This window comes from Papio anubis, chromosome 18 (genome assembly GCF_008728515.1).
Source record: "Papio anubis isolate 15944 chromosome 18, Panubis1.0, whole genome shotgun sequence".
Lineage (NCBI taxonomy): Eukaryota > Metazoa > Chordata > Mammalia > Primates > Cercopithecidae > Papio > Papio anubis.
This window is the reverse complement of record NC_044993.1, coordinates 907138-924982: the sequence shown is the minus strand read 5'-3', so window position 1 is coordinate 924982 and position 17845 is coordinate 907138. Positions and strand designations below refer to the sequence as shown.

The following is a 17845-nucleotide window of genomic DNA, read 5'->3' as shown; positions in this document are numbered from 1 at the left end:
TGGAGTGCAGTGGTACAATCTCAGCTCACTGCAATCTCCACCTCCTCCCAGGCTCAAGAGATTCTCCTGCCTCAGCCTCCCAAGTAACTGGGATTACAGGCGCCCGCCACCAAGCCCAGCTAATTTTTGTAGTTTTAGGAGAGACGGGGTTTCACCATGTTGGTCAGGCTGGTCTTGAACTCCTGACCTCGTGATCTGCCCACCTCGGCCTCCCAAAGTGCTGGGATTACAGGCGTGAGCCACCACACCCGGACGGTTCTGCAGATAATTTGTACTACTGTTTGCCAGTACATGTCTTTGTGTTATTTGTATTTATTTTAGGGGAAAAAAACCCTCACATTTCAGCCAACTGGACTTTGCGTCTGGCTTTAAATGTTTCCCGCCACTGCCCTCCAACAGTCTAGCTTCATATCCGTGTCCTGGTTCCCAAGTCCCTTCGAGGAGAGATTCTCAAATGCGGTCCGTTTAAAATCACCCAAGAAATACAAAAATTACGGTGGCTCACGCCTGTAATCCCAGCACTTTGGGAGGCCGAGGCGGGCGGATCACAAGGTCAGGAGATCGAGACCACGGTGAAACCCCGTCTCTACTAAAAATACAAAAAATTAGCCGGGCGCGGTTGTGGGCGCCTGTAGTCCCAGCTACTCGGGAGGCTGAGGCAGGCAGCTCCCGAGGCTCCAGGGAGGCGGAGCTGCAGGCGAGGCCAGCGCCATGCACTCAGCCTGAGCGACAGCACTGAACTCTGTCTCAAAAAAAGAAATACAAAAATTGAGCCCAGGCATGATGGCGGGCGCCACCTGTAATCCCAGCGACTCGGGAGGTTGGGGCAGGAGAATGGCGCCGAACCCGGGAGGCGGGAGGTTGCGGTGAGCCGAGATCCGCACCACTGCACTCCAGCCTTGGTATATGAATTAATAAATAAGGCAGGAGCTCGGCGCGCAGACCCCCAGCCCCAGAGCCCAGGGACCCCCTTTTGGGAGGACGGGGCGAGGCCCAGCAATCCGCGTTCGGAGCGCTCCCGCGCGGCGTTCTGATCGGGGCAGCCTGGGGCTGGCGGAGACCACGGCGCCTGCCTCGGCCACGGTTCACGAAAAGCCCGCGGCCCCGACCCGGCCACAAGGGGACAGGCGGGAGAGGGGAACGCGCGCGCCCGGAACCCGCCGCCACGGGGCCGCGCCGGGGGGACGCGCTTGGGCGACGGACGCGCCGCGCCGGGGACGCTGTTGGGCGCCGGAAGCGGTTCCGGCCCGACTCACGACCCGGGAGGACCCGGCCCGACTCCGGCGCGCGCGCGGCGGAGGACGAGGAAGAGCTGGGGCGAGGCAGATCTTGCCCCGCGACCGCGGCCGTCTTGTAGGTGCGGGCGGCGGGGCCCACGGGACCGCGGCGGGGTCGGCCGGGCGCAGAGCTCTCGGGGGCGCGGGTTCCGGCGCCCGCACCTGGGCCGCAGCTGGGCTTGAGCCGTGGCCCGTGGCGCGGCCGCTCCCCCGCGAGCCGCCTGGGGCCGGGCGTCGGCCTTCCCGGGCCGCCGAGCCTCTCGTGTCCGGTGGGGAGCGGGGCCCCCCGCGCGGGGACGGGGGAGAGAAGGCGTGCTGACGCCGGGCCCGGTGAGACGGTCGAGCCGGCGGGGTCCGTGTTCAGGCATCCTCAGAGTATCGTGTTCGGTTGTGTCTGGAATACATTCACTTCCATTTCTCATTGAGCCTCAGAAGTCACCCTTCAAGTACTCCCCGTTTGAGTTGTTTGCTGCGTGCACCTACCTTGCTGGGCGCGTGGGGCACGGCTTCATAGCCGGCCTGGCTCCTGAGGGCAGGTAGATCCGTGAGCAAACGATGGCGACGTGCGGCCGTGAAGTATTTGGAAGGCCCTGCAGGCAGCCCATTCCCTGGAGAGAGGGAAGGTTTACAGGGCTGAGGCCGGTGCGGTCAGGAGTTAATGTTGCCGTCCTAAGTCTAAATTCCAGCAGGCAGGCCAGGTGCAGTGGCTTATGGCTGTAATCCCAGCCCTCTGGGCAGCAAAGTCAGGAGGATCACTTCTGGCCGGGAGTTCAAGACCAGCCTGGGCAACATGGTGAGAACCCTGTCTCTACAAAAAATGTAAAAATTAGCCGGGTGTGGTGGGGTACACCTGCAGTTCCAGCTACTCGGGAGGCTGAGGCAGGAGGATCGCTCGAGCCCAGGAATCGGAGGCTGCAGTGACCCACGACAGTACCATTGCACTCCAGCGTGGGCGGCAGAGCAAGACACCGTCTCAATAAATAATAAAACTAAAAAAGAAGAGGTGATATTTGAACTGGGCTTGGAAGAATGATTAGGAATTTGCCAGAAAGGGAACGCATTTAGAGATGGGAACACGAATTGTTGTTGCTTTCCCAGCCTGCGAGGACAGACATTCGTGATAGGGCCCAGGGCTGAGACCTTGTTGAGGAGGGGGTTCACATGGTGGGCCCAGGAGCACAGGTGTTCAGGTGTTACTACCGCTGGACCCTGGGAGCTTCATGGCGTGAAGCCTGGCTCAGGCCAGTGTTCTTTCCGCAGGTGTTTGGGGACATAAGATGAGGCTTCCCTTGCTCTCGCTCCTTTGGCTCTGAACCGTTCTCTCAAGGCAGACACAAATGGTGGATTAAACTGTGGGCTTGGGATTGTTGTGTCACCTTTCCAGATGGCATTTTTAAAATAATATTTTTCTTCCTAAAATCGATATGAGTTTCAAGTGTATTTTTCCCTTTTGGTTTTTTTGATTTGAATGTCCTGTTCATGAATGCAATGTGAATGTCTGCTACTTAAAAATGTAATTTTGAAAACAACCCCCCAAACCACAGGCGTGATGCTGAAACGCATCCTGCCCTGCAGGCCAAGCGCAGCCCTCCCCTGCCCCACACCCTCCTCTGCCCCACACCGTCATCGGGGCAGCCACAGGAGGAAGTGCTGGCATCCACTTCAAACACAAGGTCTGGGGTGGGGGGCCAGGTGTGGTGGTGAACAGGTCAGGTGCCACTTTATTCATGTTGAAACCAGCCCCTTCATTTGAATGCCAGTGTCGTTGTGAGGCTCCATGGGGAGCACCCTGCTGAGCATGGCGCTGCCATTTGTCTTCTGCCTGGCCTGTGCCGGACCATTCGTACATTCTCACGTGGAGCCTGTGAGGCAGATCTTGTTACTGTCCCATCTTAGTGGTGGGAAGTGAAGGGCTAGGCCAGTGAGGAAATGAGGACAAAGAGAACGGCCATTCAAGTCGAAGCGTGTGGCAACTCTAAACTCTGCTGTTAACCAGCACTGTGGTGAAGATGGAAACGATGCCTCCCGCTGGCGCTGCATGTGTGTTCCCGAAAAGCCCCAGTGCCTGAGTGGTCTGATCTCAGAACCTGATGGCTAGAACACCGAGAGGGCCTGCCTCCCTCCGTGAGGGCTGGAGAGCAGCTGTGTTAAGTGGCTCAGTGGTTCCAGCACGCCTTCACCAAGGAGGCTGTCCTGGCTCATGCACCTTTCTCAGCTTCTGACTAGAGTCCTTTCCCAGCCACGTGGTGACACCGCTGACCTCGGGTTATCAGGGTACCACGTAGCAGGGGTGTGAAGCTGGCTGATGAGGGTGGAGACCGCTGGCTGAGCTCCCTTCGTTTGGTGGGCAGTGTCCCTCCAACACTGCGGTCCTGGTGGTGATGGGGAGCCCCACGGTAGAAGGGGTCCCGGTGGTTGAAAGGTGGGGTTTTCTCTGAGGGAGCTGGGGTGCCTCTGGACCGGGAGGTGTGCAGGAACACCGCTCATGGCCATCTGCCCTGAGTAGACTCTGTCTGCTTGTTCAAGGCAGGGCTCTGATCCGATGACTGTGAGGATTTGACCTCTGTGCTGAAAAGAATTGATGATTGGGTGCTTGTTGGTGTCAAGCCTGAGGGACTTAAACGCTGGTTTGATGGGGCTGGTTCCGTTTTCCACATGCTTGGTGGGAGAATAAATCAGCACCTCGTTCGAGGGGACTTTGTCAGTATTTCTCAAAATTAAAGATGACCCAGCAATGTCACTTCCCGGCATCTGTGCCCTAGACACCCCGAGTGAATGCGGCCGTAGATGCCAGGACTCTCCCCTTCCCCCGGCAGACGCTGGCTGGGCCGGGCCCTTCTCAGCCTCCGTAGGAAGCTTCCCCACCAGGCCCTCCTCTGTCCCTCCTGCCCGTGGCCTCTCCTCATAGCACATGGGCTCTGTGGGAGCTGGGACCATCTCATATGGGGCCAGTCACGTCTGTCACCTCCCAGGGGTTGGTGGCAGGAGTGCCCAGCCACAGGCAGGGCTCTGGATTCCGCCCAGGAGAACAGCAGTTTCTTCTCAGCCAGCACTTTGAGTTTGCCCAGCCCAGCTGTGCACATCTGCATCGCCAGCTCTGCTGACCTCTGGGTTTTGTGGGGAATCCACTCTTACTCTTGCATGGCTTCACGCTGCAGGGTGACCCAGGAATTTGTAACAATGCCGAAGTGGGGGCTGTGCTCTGGTAGTGTGTGCTGTGTGTGCTCAGCGTGTGGTTAGCGTGTGCACAGCACAAGCATGAACTCGCTTTGTCGGAACTCGGTTCTTTGTGGTCTGCAGAAACCTTTTCTGAGCAGCAGCTTTAGTCAGAGGAAAAAGCTGTCATCCCCCTTTCATGTGCTTCTGTCATATTGAGAAACAGCTACAGACAATGACAGGCACCTTCTATATCCACTCGTGAGTATCGCCGGCCGCCCTAGTGCTCCACTCCTTGGCACCCCAGAAAGCACCGTCCCCTGCACCACGCACCCCAGACACTCCCTGTGGCTCTCAGCAGCGGAAGTCTGGCCTCGGGGCTTGACCCAGAACACCCAGTGCCTGGTCGGTTTTCTGTGTGTGGATTCTCCTTGTTTCCGTGCCCTCACACCTGTAAAGCAGTGCAGGATTGGTTGGAAGTGAGGAAGGAAGCATGGTGGGGCCGCCCTGGTTTGCTGCTTTCTGAAGCTGGCACAGCCCACGTGCTGATCTTGTGTCTTGTGTCTGGTCAAGCCCAGTTGTTTCCTTGACATTCTCTGGGTTTCTCTATGGTAGCAGAGTGCGGGTGTGTGGGCGGACCAGCCATGGCCCTGCCTCTGAACAGATGTGGAGGGCAGAACATGGGTGCCTCACGTCAGATGATGTGGCCTACAGGGCTGACCGTTTGGTAGAATTCAGAGAAGACTCACACAGGACATCCAGGCAGCCCACGGAGCCGTGCTGCCCTGCATGGCTCGTTTTCCTCTGGCCTGGGCCAGAGGCAGGAGATCCCTCTGCTGGCTGGGACAGGGGCTTCATTAAGAGCCCCAGGCTAGCAGAGGAGGCAGACACCCACATCAAACAAGCAGAAACCAAGGGCAGTAGTTGAGGGTCTCAAGCACAAAACATACTTTGGTTCTGACAGTTTTCACTGTCATGAGATTTGTTTTGTTAGGTGACGATGAAGTGTTGTATACGGTTTCAGACTAAGAGCAGAGAATCAAACTGTTTAGTACAAACCGCAGGCAGTGACACGGTAGCTTTCCCCTCGCTAGTTAACAAAAGAGCTGTGCTGGAGAGAGCGAGCCTGCCGAACGTGGGCGCAGATCCCGCAGAGGGGACGTGGTGTGCGGGAGGAGACGCGACAGGGTTGTGGGGTCACTGCTGCCCCTTGGTTTTGTTTTATAATGTTGTCTTTAGCTTGGAAATGAACCTGCTTCCCTTCCCTCGTTGAGTGTTGAGTGTTGTGCCTGTGAGAAGCGTTAGACACACAGCCTGGGTCCTCAGCACAGATGCCCGTTGGCAGGTGTCCTCGCCGGCCTTCCGGGTTACAGCGCCAGTCCTGGTGCCCGCCCCAGGAGGATGAGCATGTGCAGGCCTTCGCCTCGTCGTGCCCCTCCACCTGCTGAAGCAGCTGTGCCTGCTGCTCTTGTGAACTGCGAGCTTGCCCTCACCTCTCTCTCTGGCTCCGGAGCTGGGTGACTTTGAACTTGGCCTCCTTTGCTTTTCTGTGTGTGAACAAGTGGTTGCCTTGTTTGTTTACTGAACAGAGTGTGGTTGAGGCAAAATGCTGAGATGAAACCTAATCTAATAGGTGTGTGTTAGATGGTAGCATCATTGTCAAAATAATACTCGTTCAGAGTCCCTGAGAACCACATGGACAACTTGACTACGCGTGGGCCACAGGCCTGGGACGCTGTCAGAGGCCCCTGAGTGCCCAGTGGGTGCTTCCCCCAGGAAGGGAGGCAGACCAGCCTATTCTTACTTCAGAGGCTGAGGTAGGGACAGCGCAGTACCTGAAGGAGCTATGAAGCTGGGGGCTTGAAACCAGAGCGAGTGACTGTTGTTCACCCCAGCAGGCCGCATCAGCGCTGGGAAGGAAACATGGTCAGTTCTGCTGGTCATAAAGAGTCTGAGAAAGCAGATTGTCCCGTGCCCTCGTGAGTCGAGCGAAGCTTCGATTATAAAAGGCCAGGGATGCTGGAGCCTCGTGGAAAGTGCCACCCCTTCTCCTCGCTCTGGAATGCGGGGGCTCTGCCCTGGCCTGTGTCCGCGTCCTGGGGCGGTGTCCTGTGGGCAGTGTCCTCTGGCTGCACAATGCATGTTGCAGAGTTGGACCAGCCCTCACGCGTCAGGAGCGTTGTGCCCTGGCTTGTTCTCGTTCTCCTTTCTCTGAATGAAGAATTCCAGCAGACAGCGGGCCCGCACAGCTCCTCCCAGCGAGCCCTCGCTTCCTGCTGATTCATTAGTCATTTAGTAAAGTTTTTTTGGGGAAAGGGGAGAATTATAGTTCAACCTAAAACACATTCTCTAGCCCTGTGAATTGCCTGGTTTAAAGCTTGGCTTGGCTGGGCGCAGTGGCTCACGCCTGTAATTTCAACGCTTTGGGAGGCCGAGGTGAGTGGATCACTGGAGGTTGGGAGTTGGAGACCAGTCTGGTCAACACGGTGAACCCCTCATTTCTACTAACAATACAAAAATTAACCAGGCATGGTGGCACGCACCTATAATCCCAGCTATTCAGGAGGCTGAGGCAGGAGAATCACTTGAACCCAGGAGACAGAGGTTGCAGTGAGCCCAGATCATGCCATTGCACTCCAGCCTGGGTGACAGACCAAGACTGCATCATAGATAGGTAGGTAGGTAGGTAGGTAGATAGATAGATAGATAGATAGAGAGAGAGATAGAGTGAGACTCCATCTCAGATAGGAAAGAGAGGAAGAAAAAATGGTGAGAGAGAGAAAGAAAAGAAAAGAAGGAAAAAAGCATGGTTTACACCTACCATAACCCCAGGACTTTGGACCAGGCTGGGCAACACAGTGAGACCTTGTCTCTACCAAAAAAAAAAAAAAAAAAAAAAAAGCTGGGTGTGGTATCACATGCCTGTGGGCCCAGCTACTCGGGAGGCTGAGGGTGGAGGATGGCTTGAGCCCAAGAAGTCGAGACTACAGTGAGCCATGATTGCATCACTACACCAGCCTGGGCAACACAGCAAGACCCTGTCTCAAAAAAAAAAAAACAAAAAAAAACCTTGGCACCTCACCACATTTCTACTGTGCACCTGTGTGGGAAGGGTCTGAGAGAGGCAGCACCATGTCTGCCCCGGGGGCGGGGTCTCCAGGCCATGCCTGTTGTGAGCGGGAACAGTGTCTGCCCCAGGGGCGAGGTCTCCAGGCCATGCCTGTTGTGAGCAGAGGCCATGTCTGCCCCAGGGGCGAGGTCTCCAGGCCATGCCTGTTGTGAGCAGGGGCCGTACTGAGCTCTTCTCCACACTTCCTCCTCTCATGGGTGGTTTTCCAGGCTCAAGATTCTAAAACCCATTATTCAGATGTACCTTAAGTGTATTGAATTTTATATGCTTCTCCTTGAAATAAACTTACCTAGTTTATTTCATTGTTCAGAATCTTGTGTGATTTGGGAATCCTTAAACTAGTGAAGTGAAATAGAAAGCTGAGATGCTGGGCGCGTACGGAATGTTCCAGTGGCGTGGGCGAGGAAGGCTAGACGCTACCTGTCTGATGTGCTGCCTCCTGACTGAAGGTGCAGCAGGCGTACCTGGCTGGGTACTGGGAGGTGTTTTAGATCCTGTCGTGGCTACATTCGGATGGGACGGTTGGGCACTCACGTGCTGCGCCTTGCCTTTCTCCAGGTTGGCCCCAGGAGGCTCCCGGGAACGCCTGACCGTGCGATGCTGCCCCATGTGATGCTCACCTTCCGGCGCCTGGGCTGTGCCTCGGCCTCCTGCCGGCTGGCTCCTGTGAGACACAGAGGAAGTGGCCTTCTGCACACAGCCCCAGTGGCCCGCTCGGACGGGAGCGCCCCCGTGTTCACCCGCGCCCTGGCCTTTGGGGACAGAACCGCCCTGGTTGACCAGCATGGCCACCACACGTACAGGGAGCTTTATTCCCGCAGCCTTCGCCTGTCCCAGGAGATCTGCAGACTCCGCGGGTGTGTCGGCGGGGACCTCCGGGGGGAGAGGGTCTCCTTCCTGTGCGCTAACGACGCCTCCTACGTGGTGGCCCAGTGGGCCTCGTGGATGAGCGGCGGTGTGGCAGTCCCCCTCTACAGGAAGCACCCCGCCGCCCAGCTGGAGTATGTCATCTGCGACTCCCAGAGCTCTGTGGTCCTTGCTGGCCAGGAGTACCTGGAGCTCCTGAGCCCGGTGGTCAGGAAGCTGGGGGTCCCGCTGCTGCCGCTCACGCCAGCCGTCTACACTGGAGCAGTAGAGGAACCAGCAGAGGTCCCCATCCCAGAGCAGGGGTGGAGGGACCAGGGCGCCATGATCATCTACACCAGTGGGACCACAGGGAGGCCCAAGGGCGTGCTGAGCACGCACCGAAACATCAGGGCTGTGGTGAGTGCCGCCCCTCGCCGCGATGGCACCGGTCATGGCGCGGCACTCCGGGTGGGCTCCGGGCCCCTCGCCGCGATGGCACCGGTCACGGCGCGGCACTCCGGGTGGGCTCCGGGCCAGAAGCACATCTGTTCATTTGCTTCTCTGTGGAGTTGTTCACGGTTGTCACCGTCCTGCAAGCCCGTGTGAGATACACGGACGCAGGCCTGCAGGGTGTAGCCACTGGCCACGCAGGACGGCTCAGGCAGGGGCGAAGCCTTCAGATGTAGAGGAATTGAGGGGCCGCCGAGTGACCCCGCCAGGACCACGTGGCGTGAGGTCAGAAGGGGCCACTCACTGCCTGTGATGCTGAGGGGCTTTTCCGAGGCCAGCCACATGTTAGGATGCCTGGTCGGGACCCCACGTACACCTGCATCTTACTCGTTATTTTTGTGTCCTGTGACCTCAGTCACATCTTCACAGAACTCTCCACTTGTCATTTGTATAGTGTCATAAAGTCTCCTATGCGGTTGAAGCAATAAAGTAAAAATGAAAGCCGAAAGCCACGAAGGGGAAGGCAGGAAGTGGACCCCACGGAGTCGTGGGTTGATGGAGGCACCATGAACACGCTGCAGGCTAGGCCCTGCGTGGCCTGCGCCGTCACTCCTGGAAGCAGCGCGCCTGTCGGGAGGGACGGGCTCCTCTGTCCTTGCTGAGGGGAGTGGCACTCACACGTGCTTGTCCCTGGAGCCTGTGCAGGCAGCAGGCAGTGTCCTCCGTGAGACTGGACGGTGGATTCAGTGGGCCATGCCTCACGCTGCTTCTCAGTAAGAGCTGAGGATGCGCTCAGGAGCCTGGCCCTGGGTTCTGTCCTGGCTGAGCAGGTAACAATAATTCACAAATCGGCAGAGCTCTGCAAGGGCAGTGCTGTCGGCTGAGCCAGTGGTTGGGCTAGGAGTCGATTCCAGCCTGAATGGCGCTGGATCCCTGAGTCCAGGCTTGGGCAGGGGCGGAGCTGGGGATGGCAATGCTGAGTCACAGCTCTGTCTGCCTGGTGTCTGCAGAGCCACTCCCCCACTGTCTAAATTCCCTAAAGCCCCTGGCTGTGTGTGGTGCTGTCCTCTGTCCCCAGGGTAAGTGAATGACCCAGCAGATCTGCTGTGGTTTCGTCATCATCTTGAGAGGCTGCTAGAGGGGAGCAACAAAGAGCCAGCCTTCTTCCCCTGCCTCAGCTGAGAGGCCCAGAGCTCCTGTCCCTGAGCCCCAGGTCTGTGTATGCTGCTGCGGACCACAGTCTCGCTCCTGCTCTCAGCTGCGCTCTTGCCCTGCAGGTGACCGGGCTGGTCCGCAAGTGGGCATGGACCAAAGACGACGTGATCCTCCACGTGCTTCCACTGCACCACGTCCACGGTGTGGTCAATGCGCTGCTCTGTCCTCTCTGGGTGGGAGCCACCTGTGTGATGATGCCTGAATTCAGCGCCCAGCAGGTGAGTCAGGGTCAGGGCTCCTGGCCGCACCCTCAGACCAGCTGCCTTTCCCTGGTCGGGGTCAGGGCTCTGGCCACACCCTCAGACCAGGTGCCTTTCCCTGGTGTGCAGTCGCCCCATCCACAGGGGACACGCCGAGACCCTGGGTAGCATGGAACCCTGTACTTACAGTGCTTTTTGCTATACATACGTACCTATGATAATGCTGAATCGGTCAGTCAGGCACAGTAAGAGATTAATAGTAATAGAACAGTCATAAGCACGTACTGTGATAAAGTTATGGGAAAGTGCTCTCCTCTCTCCAGGATACCTTCCGGTACCGTGCTCGTCTGTTTCGAGACCGCAGTGGGCCGTACGCCACTGAAATCGTGAATAGTGAGACTGTGGATGGGCTCCTGGGGCTGCAGTGGACGCTCACACACTTGGTTTAAAATACTGCGAGTTTGTTCTGACATGCTTGGAGGCCAGGATTCTGAGACGAGTCTTGCGGAGCTGACGCTGGGTATGGTGGGGCTGCTCCGACAGGAGGCTCCAGGACAAAGTCCGTTCCTGCGTCTTCCAGCTTCTAGAGGCCGCCTGTGCCCTTGGCTCCAGCTGCTTCACGTCCGGCTCTGCTTCTGTAGGCACATGGCCTCCTTCTCTCCATAGTCAGGGCTCCTTCGGCTTCTCTTTGTACAGCCTATGCGGATATTCCAAGATAATCTCCCATCCTGAGGTCCTTCGCTTCACCCACCTGCAGTTCCCACCACTGCGTGAGGTGACACATTCGGGGTACAGGGTGCAGGGCGTGGCCCCTTGAGCTACGATGTGGCCACTGTGGCAGCTCTTGGTTACTCCAGAGTACTGGCCCGGCTGGAGAGCTGCTGGCTGGGAGGGTTACTTTGGAGTATTGGCCCAGCTGGAGGGCTGCTGCAGAGTCTCTGTTTCCCCCCTCTGCGTCGCTTCCTCTGTCGTGTCTCCCTTGGAGCAGGCAGGGAGGGGAGGACGTGGCACTGGCCACACACAGCGCTGGGGTGGAAGCAGTCGTTGCCGAGCTGCCGGCGCAGCCTTGCCTGTGCAGAGCTGTTTCCAGGGCAGATGAGGATGCTGCTTTGGAGGGAAAGGACCTGGGCTCGAGGTGGGACCCTGTGTGCAGCATCGGGCCTCGCCTGTCAGTTGGGGATGGTGGTGGCTATTAGGAGTTGCTGTGGCCCTGTGTGCATTCCAGCTGACTGCAGGCGAGAGCCACTCACCAGGCTGCAGAGGGCATGAGGGGCAGGCCTTGAGCCCACAGGAAGGACGAGGTGTGCGTATGTCCCAGGTGTAGTGAAGCGGAGCCCTCCGGTGAGGCCACGGATGTTTTCCAACCTCTGCCCATATAATGAATACGCCTTTTATTCACAGGAAAAAAAGTTTAAAAAGTGAATGTAGGGAAAAGCCCTTAGGATTTGGGTCGTATCATGATCGTTCTCAGCACAGAAGAGCCCATCTCTGAGGCCAGATGCCTGGGGTTGGGCTCCTGGTCTGTGCAGGGCTGTCCTGCAGGGCAGACGTCCCGGCCAGCAGAGGCACAGTCCTAAAGCCCAGAGCACAGCAGCCACCAGTGGCTGGTCCCACACTCACTGCTCTTGCCAAGACTCTTCCTGTCTGAAGTCTTTCCGGCCCCCTTGAAGGCTGTGTGGAACTCTGAGGCCTCTGACCCGGAGCTCAGGACTCAAACCCTAGTCCGGTGTGAATTTCTCCAGGAAGGGGCCCCTGTGAGCGGTCGGCCCCGCCCACCTCCCCTCTGCTGCAGCTGAGAGGCCCCGCCCACCTCCCCTCTGCTGCTTCCGCTACAGCTGAGAGGCCCCGCCCACCCCTCTGCTGCTTCCCCTGCAGCTGAGAGGCCCCGCCCACCTCCCCATTGCTTCTGAGACAGCTGGGAGGCCCCGCCCACCTCCCTTCTGCTGCAGCTGAGAGACCCCGCCCACCTCCCCGTTGCTTCTGAGGCAGCTGGGAGGCCCCGCCCACCTCCTTGCTGCTGCTGCTGCTGCTGCTGCCGCCGCCACTGCTGAGGCCCGTCCTCTTCACCGTGGGGCACCCGACCCCACACAGTGGCTGGAGGTGGAGAGAAGGCCTCTCATCTGGCCCTCCACCTCTCTGACCTTTAGTCTCATCCCCGGAAAAAATAAGGGGTCCTGGCTACATAAGCCCGAGGGGCGTGTAGGAGGGTCTGGCCTGGTCTGGAGCCTGGCTCACAGTGAGCACAAACTTCAAAAAGAGAAGGGGCTCTTCTCCAGCCTCCACTGGAGGGAAGGTCTCGAAAGAGAAGCCAGTATGTAGAACAGCTTTCTAAGAGCAAGTGAGCCAGTTTCTTCACAGATGATAACGCTGGGCTTTAGAGAACGACCTCTTTAAAATCTAGCAGTTACTGCCATGCCAACGAGAGGTGGCTGCCAACACACTTGCGTCATTAGCCGTGAGCTCCCTCCACTGCTTGCCAGGGCGCCTGTAGCCACAGAGCCTCCCGAGGGCCCCGTCACCAGGGTCACCTCCTGAAGAGCCTCCGCAGGGCTCCATCTCCCTGACACACTCCACATTCTTGTTGGCTTCAGCCCTTATTTTTCATGGACATCTCAGCACTGACCACAGCTGCGACACAGTACTCTGGTTAAGATGGCAGACACTGAGGTTGCCTCATCTGTGTGGTCCATCCTGGAGGCATCTGCCTGGCGCTCTGCTCCAGACCTGTCCTGGCTCCCCTGGTAGGGATCTGGCTTAGTGGCCCGACCCTCCCTGTGGCTGTCTCTGGGGTACGCCCTAAATGGACACAGCTGTCCTTGGTGAGCACAAAGGTGGTTTTGTTGCAGTGAGCTCCCCGTGTGTGTGCTGTGTGGGTGGTGCCGCGCCTGGTGTGTAGGGCCCTTCGGTGCCTTTGCTGTGTCTCTGGGGGCTCCTCTGGGGCTGTTCCCTCCTCTCCACCTTGAGCCCCTCCTTTCCTTTGGCTGTCAGCTCTGTCGAGGGCGTCGGTTTCTGTGCCTGTGACTGGGCCTCCTCAACCTGCCCCACCTCAGCCCCTGCTCCTTGGCAGCCTGGCCCTGAACCTCTGTTGGGGGCTGCCCAGGCGCTGACGGTGGCTGGTCTGCCATGGTCACTTGGGCAGAGGCAGCAACGGCCTTTGTTGTGGACCGTGCCAGGGTGAGATGCAGCTGCAGGGGCAGAGGCAGAGCATCTCCCAGGGAGCCAAGGGCAGGTTGGTTCCGTCCTCCCCAGTAAAGAGTGTGTTACTCTCAGGGTGAGAGGCAGGTGGGTGCAGGTGCTGGCACAGACCAGCTGTCAAGGATCTGGACTTTCTCAGCTTGCTTCTTCTCCAGTACTGTGTGAATGACACCACCTGGCTCTTTTTGGTGCCCACACACAGCTTGGGAGCTGCTGCTGTGGCGTCTCTGCCCAGGGGCATCAGCCATGGGAGTCCCTGCCCTGGGGTCTGTGTCACAAGGGCGTCTGCCCAGGGATCTCTGCTCTGAGAGTGTCTGCCCTGGGGTCTCTGCCTGGGGATCTGCTGTCATATTCCGGACACTGCAGACTGGACTGGCTCATTAATGGACACGGGAAAGCCTCAGACCTTCAGTGGACACAGGAAAACCTCAGACCTTTAATGGACACGAGAAAGCCTCAGACCTGCACTGTTTTTGACGCTTACTTCAGATTTTTCTCTAAACTATGCTGTGAAAACTTACTTTTTTTTTTTTTTTTGAGATGGAGTCTCGCACTGTCAGCCAGGCTGGAGTGCAGTGGCACGATCTTGGCTCACTGCAACCTCTGCCTCCTGGGTTCAAGCGATTCTCCTGCCTCAGCCTCTTGAGTAGCTGGGATTACAGGCGCCCGCCACCACAGCCAGCTAATTTTTTGTATTTTTAGTAGAGACAGGTTTTCACTATGTTGGCCAGGCTGGTCTAGAACTCCTGACCTCGTGATCCGCCTGCCTCAGCCTCCCAAAGTGCTGGGATTACAGGCGTGAGCCACTATGCCCAGCCAAAAATTTAATATTTAAACAAATTCGATGCTGTGGCTACAAAAGATTGCAGCTCTTTTCCATCAATTCCCAAGTTTCAGGGTTTCCGACTTTAGAAATTTCTATGTGTAAAATCCAGCTGTCAGCGTTATTGAATATTGGGGTTCTGTCTAAGATTGTATTGAAGAATGTGTAGGATACAAGTGTGGGGTGACCAGACACCTGCGGTGGTATCGGACAATCTTAGACGTGGTGTCTTCAAGTCATCCTGCATAGAGGGCCGTGTGTGTCAGTGGCTGCAGGTGACGGATGGGGTTGGGGGACAGGAGGAGGATGCCGGAAGATGGATGTGCAGCCACAGCCTCTGGAGATCAAAGTTGCCGCAAAGTCGCCAGAGGCTCAGATCAGTCACTTGTCTCTGACAGCGCTGCCCTGGCCGACGTCCTCAGGATCGCAGCATGGACTCAGGAGGGCAGGGCAGCAAATCAGAGCAGCTGGGGGTGACTCCTCGGAGCAGCCTGCGTGGGAACTGCCATCTGGCGGGGTCTGTGCTGTGGCAACTCGGGTTAGAGCAACAGGCCTGCTCCTGCCGCCTCAGAAGCACTTGCTAGTTAGTCAAATGTTAAGGCGCCCTTCAGGGGCCTCCAGGTCCTACAGGTCTTGGAAGTGTGGCAACACATTGGGATGTGCTGGAGGAAGGAGGTCGCGCTCGGCTCTCAGTGCGCTTCTTTAGGGCGGCAGCTGCCGTCTGAAGATTTGGATGACTTCCAAGAAATGCCATCCTTCGTGTCTTTCACCTCTGTGCCTGCTCCCCGCCCCTCAGCCTTGTCCCGCTGTGTGTGTACTCTCCCCTCCTCAGCACCATCCTACTACACGCGTGCTCTCCCCGCCTCAGCGCTGTCCCTCTACACGTGTGCTCCGTTTTCCATGCCTCAGTGTCACGTTTGTTTCTGGTTCACTGTTTGACGGTTGATCTCTGTGTTGCATCAAATGCAGTTTGTTCTTTTTGCATCGCCGTGTTGTATTTCATAGTGTGCAGAAGCCACAGTATGCTTATCCATTCTGCTCTTGAAAGGTTTGGGATTGTTTTCAGTTTGTGGCTATTAGAAGTCACGGTTGCTGTGAACATTCTCACACAGATGTCCCTGTGGACATTTCTCCTGGATCTGCACCTCCTGGTGCCGGCTCACAGGCTAGACGTATGTTTCATTTGAGTGGAAACTGCGGAAGAGTTCTCAAACGTGGCTGCATGTTTCATCCACCCCCAGCCCCATTCTTCTGGTACCAATTTACCGTATTAGTCCATGTGCACGCTGCTGATAAAGACATACCCAAGACTGGGAAGAAAAAGAGGTTTAGTTGGACACACAGTTCCACATGGCTGGGGAGGCCTCAGAATCATGGCGGAAGGCAAAAGGCAATTCTTACATGGCGGCAGCAAGATAAAATGAGGAAGAAACAAAAGCAGAAACCCTTGATAAACCCATCAGATCTTGTGAGACTTATTCACTATCATGAGAATAGCACAGGAAAGACCGGCCCCCATAATTCAATTACCTCCCCCTGGGTGCCTCCCACGACATGTGGGAATTCTGGGAGATACAGTTCAAGCTGAGATTTGGGTGGGGACACAGTCAAACCATATCAGGAGTCCTTAAATTTGTTAAATTACCCACACGTCTCCTCTTCTGGTACCTTCATTTGTCCCTGCAAAGGTTCTCCAGGAAGGACCGTGCTTCCCCCTAACTCATTTCCCTTCAGCCTGGAGAACTTCTTTTCAGTAGTTCTTGTAGTACAGCTTTGCTGACAAATCCCTCAATTTTGTTTCACTGAAAATGTTTTTATTTTCAAAAACAGTTCTATCGAGATACAATTCACACACCGTAAAATTCACTATTGTGAATTATGAATTATGTAGCCATTCCCTCAAACCAGTGTCCATTTCCCCCGCATTCCCAGCCCCTGGCAACCGCGAATCTGCTTTCTGCCTCTAGACTTTCCTTGTTTTAGATGGCAGTGTGTGCAAATGGGTTGCGTCACACTCAGTCTTTTATTCCAGCTTTCACTTGCAGGATGGTTCTGAGTTTCATCCATATTCTATTGTGTGCATTAGTAGCTTGTTCCTGAATAGTACTTCATCGTATGGACTCATCCATTCACCATCTGATGGGCATTTGGACTGTTTCAGTTTGGGGCTATGATGAATAATGCTGCTGTGAACATTTACATATAAATCTCTGTAGAGACGCTTTCGCTGATCTTACATAGACACAGAGGGATAGAATTGATGGGTTGTATGGTGACTTTCTGTTTAATGTTTTGTTTCTTTTTTTTTTTTTTTTTTTTTTTTTTGAGACGGAGTCTCGCTCTGTCACCCAGGCTGGAGTGCAGTGGCCGGATCTCAGCTCACTGCAAGCTCCGCCTCCCGGGTTCCCGCCATTCTCCTGCCTCAGCCTCCCGAGTAGCTGGGACTACAGGCGCCCGCCACCTTGCCCAGCTAGTTTTTTGTATTTTTTAGTAGAGACGGGGTTTCACCGTGTTAGCCAGGATGGTCTCAGTCTCCTGACCTCGTGATCCTCCTGTCTCAGCCTCCCAAAGTGCTGTGATTACAGGCTTGAGCCACCGTGCCCGGCCTCTGTTTAATGTTTTAAGAAACTGGCAAACTGGCTGGGCATGGTGGCTCACACCTGAAATCCCAGCACTTTGGGAGGCTGAGGCAGGTGGATCCCTTGAGGTCAGGAGTTCGAGACCAGCCTGACCAACATGGTGAAACTGTCTGTACTAAAAATACAAAATTAGCCGGGCACAGTGGTTCACACCTGTAATCCCAGCTAGTCAGGAGGCTGAGGTAGGAGAATCGCTTGAACCCAGGGGGCGGCGATTGCAGTGAGCCAAGATCGCACCACTGCACTCCAGCCTGGGTAACAGCAAGACTCTGTCTCAAAAAAAAAAAAGAAAGAAAGACAAGAAACTGGCGAACTGTTTTCCAAAACGGCGGTGTTGCTGTATGTTCTCACCAGCAGCGTATGAGGGTTTTCATTTCTTTACGTCCTGCCAGCACTTGTCACTGGCTTCAGTTTGTGTTTCCCTGATGACTACTGATGTTGAGCTTTTTTTTTTTTCTTTTTTTTTGAGACTGAGTCTCGCTCTGTCACTCAGGCTGGAGTGCAGTGACTCGGTCTCGGCTCACTGCGATCTCCACCTCCTGGGTTCAAGCACTTCTCCTGCCTCAGCCATCTCAGCAAGTGGGATTACAGGTGCACAGCTCCAGGCCCAGCTAATTTTTTGTATTTTTATAGAGATGGGGTGTCACCATGTTGGCCAGGCTGGTCTTGAACTCCTGACCTCAACTAATCTGCCTGCCTCAGCCTCCCAAAGTGCCGTGATTATAGGTGTGAGCCACCACACCCTGCCAGATGTTGAACATTTTTTATGTTTATTTTTACTTTTTTCCTTTTGAATTATTTTTGTAGAGACAGAGCCTCCCTATGTTGCCCAGGCTGGTCTCACACTCCTGAGCTCAAGGGATCCTCCCACCTCAGCCTCCCAAAGTGCCGGGATTACAGGCGTGAGCGCCGCG

General features: G+C 56.1%; 1 protein-coding gene across 1 annotated transcript in view; it reads left to right on the top strand.

Annotated features, from left to right (window-relative positions):
* The first annotated feature begins 1202 nt into the window (after positions 1-1202).
* Positions 1203-17845, top strand: part of ACSF3 (acyl-CoA synthetase family member 3) — a 69123-nt gene continuing 52480 nt past the window's right edge. The window contains exons 1-3 of the mRNA XM_031658624.1: positions 1203-1353; positions 8122-8826; positions 10137-10292. Coding sequence (XP_031514484.1) covers positions 8161-8826; positions 10137-10292 — 822 coding nt within the window. The 5' untranslated portion in view covers positions 1203-1353; positions 8122-8160. The remainder of the gene's footprint in view (positions 1354-8121; positions 8827-10136; positions 10293-17845) is intronic.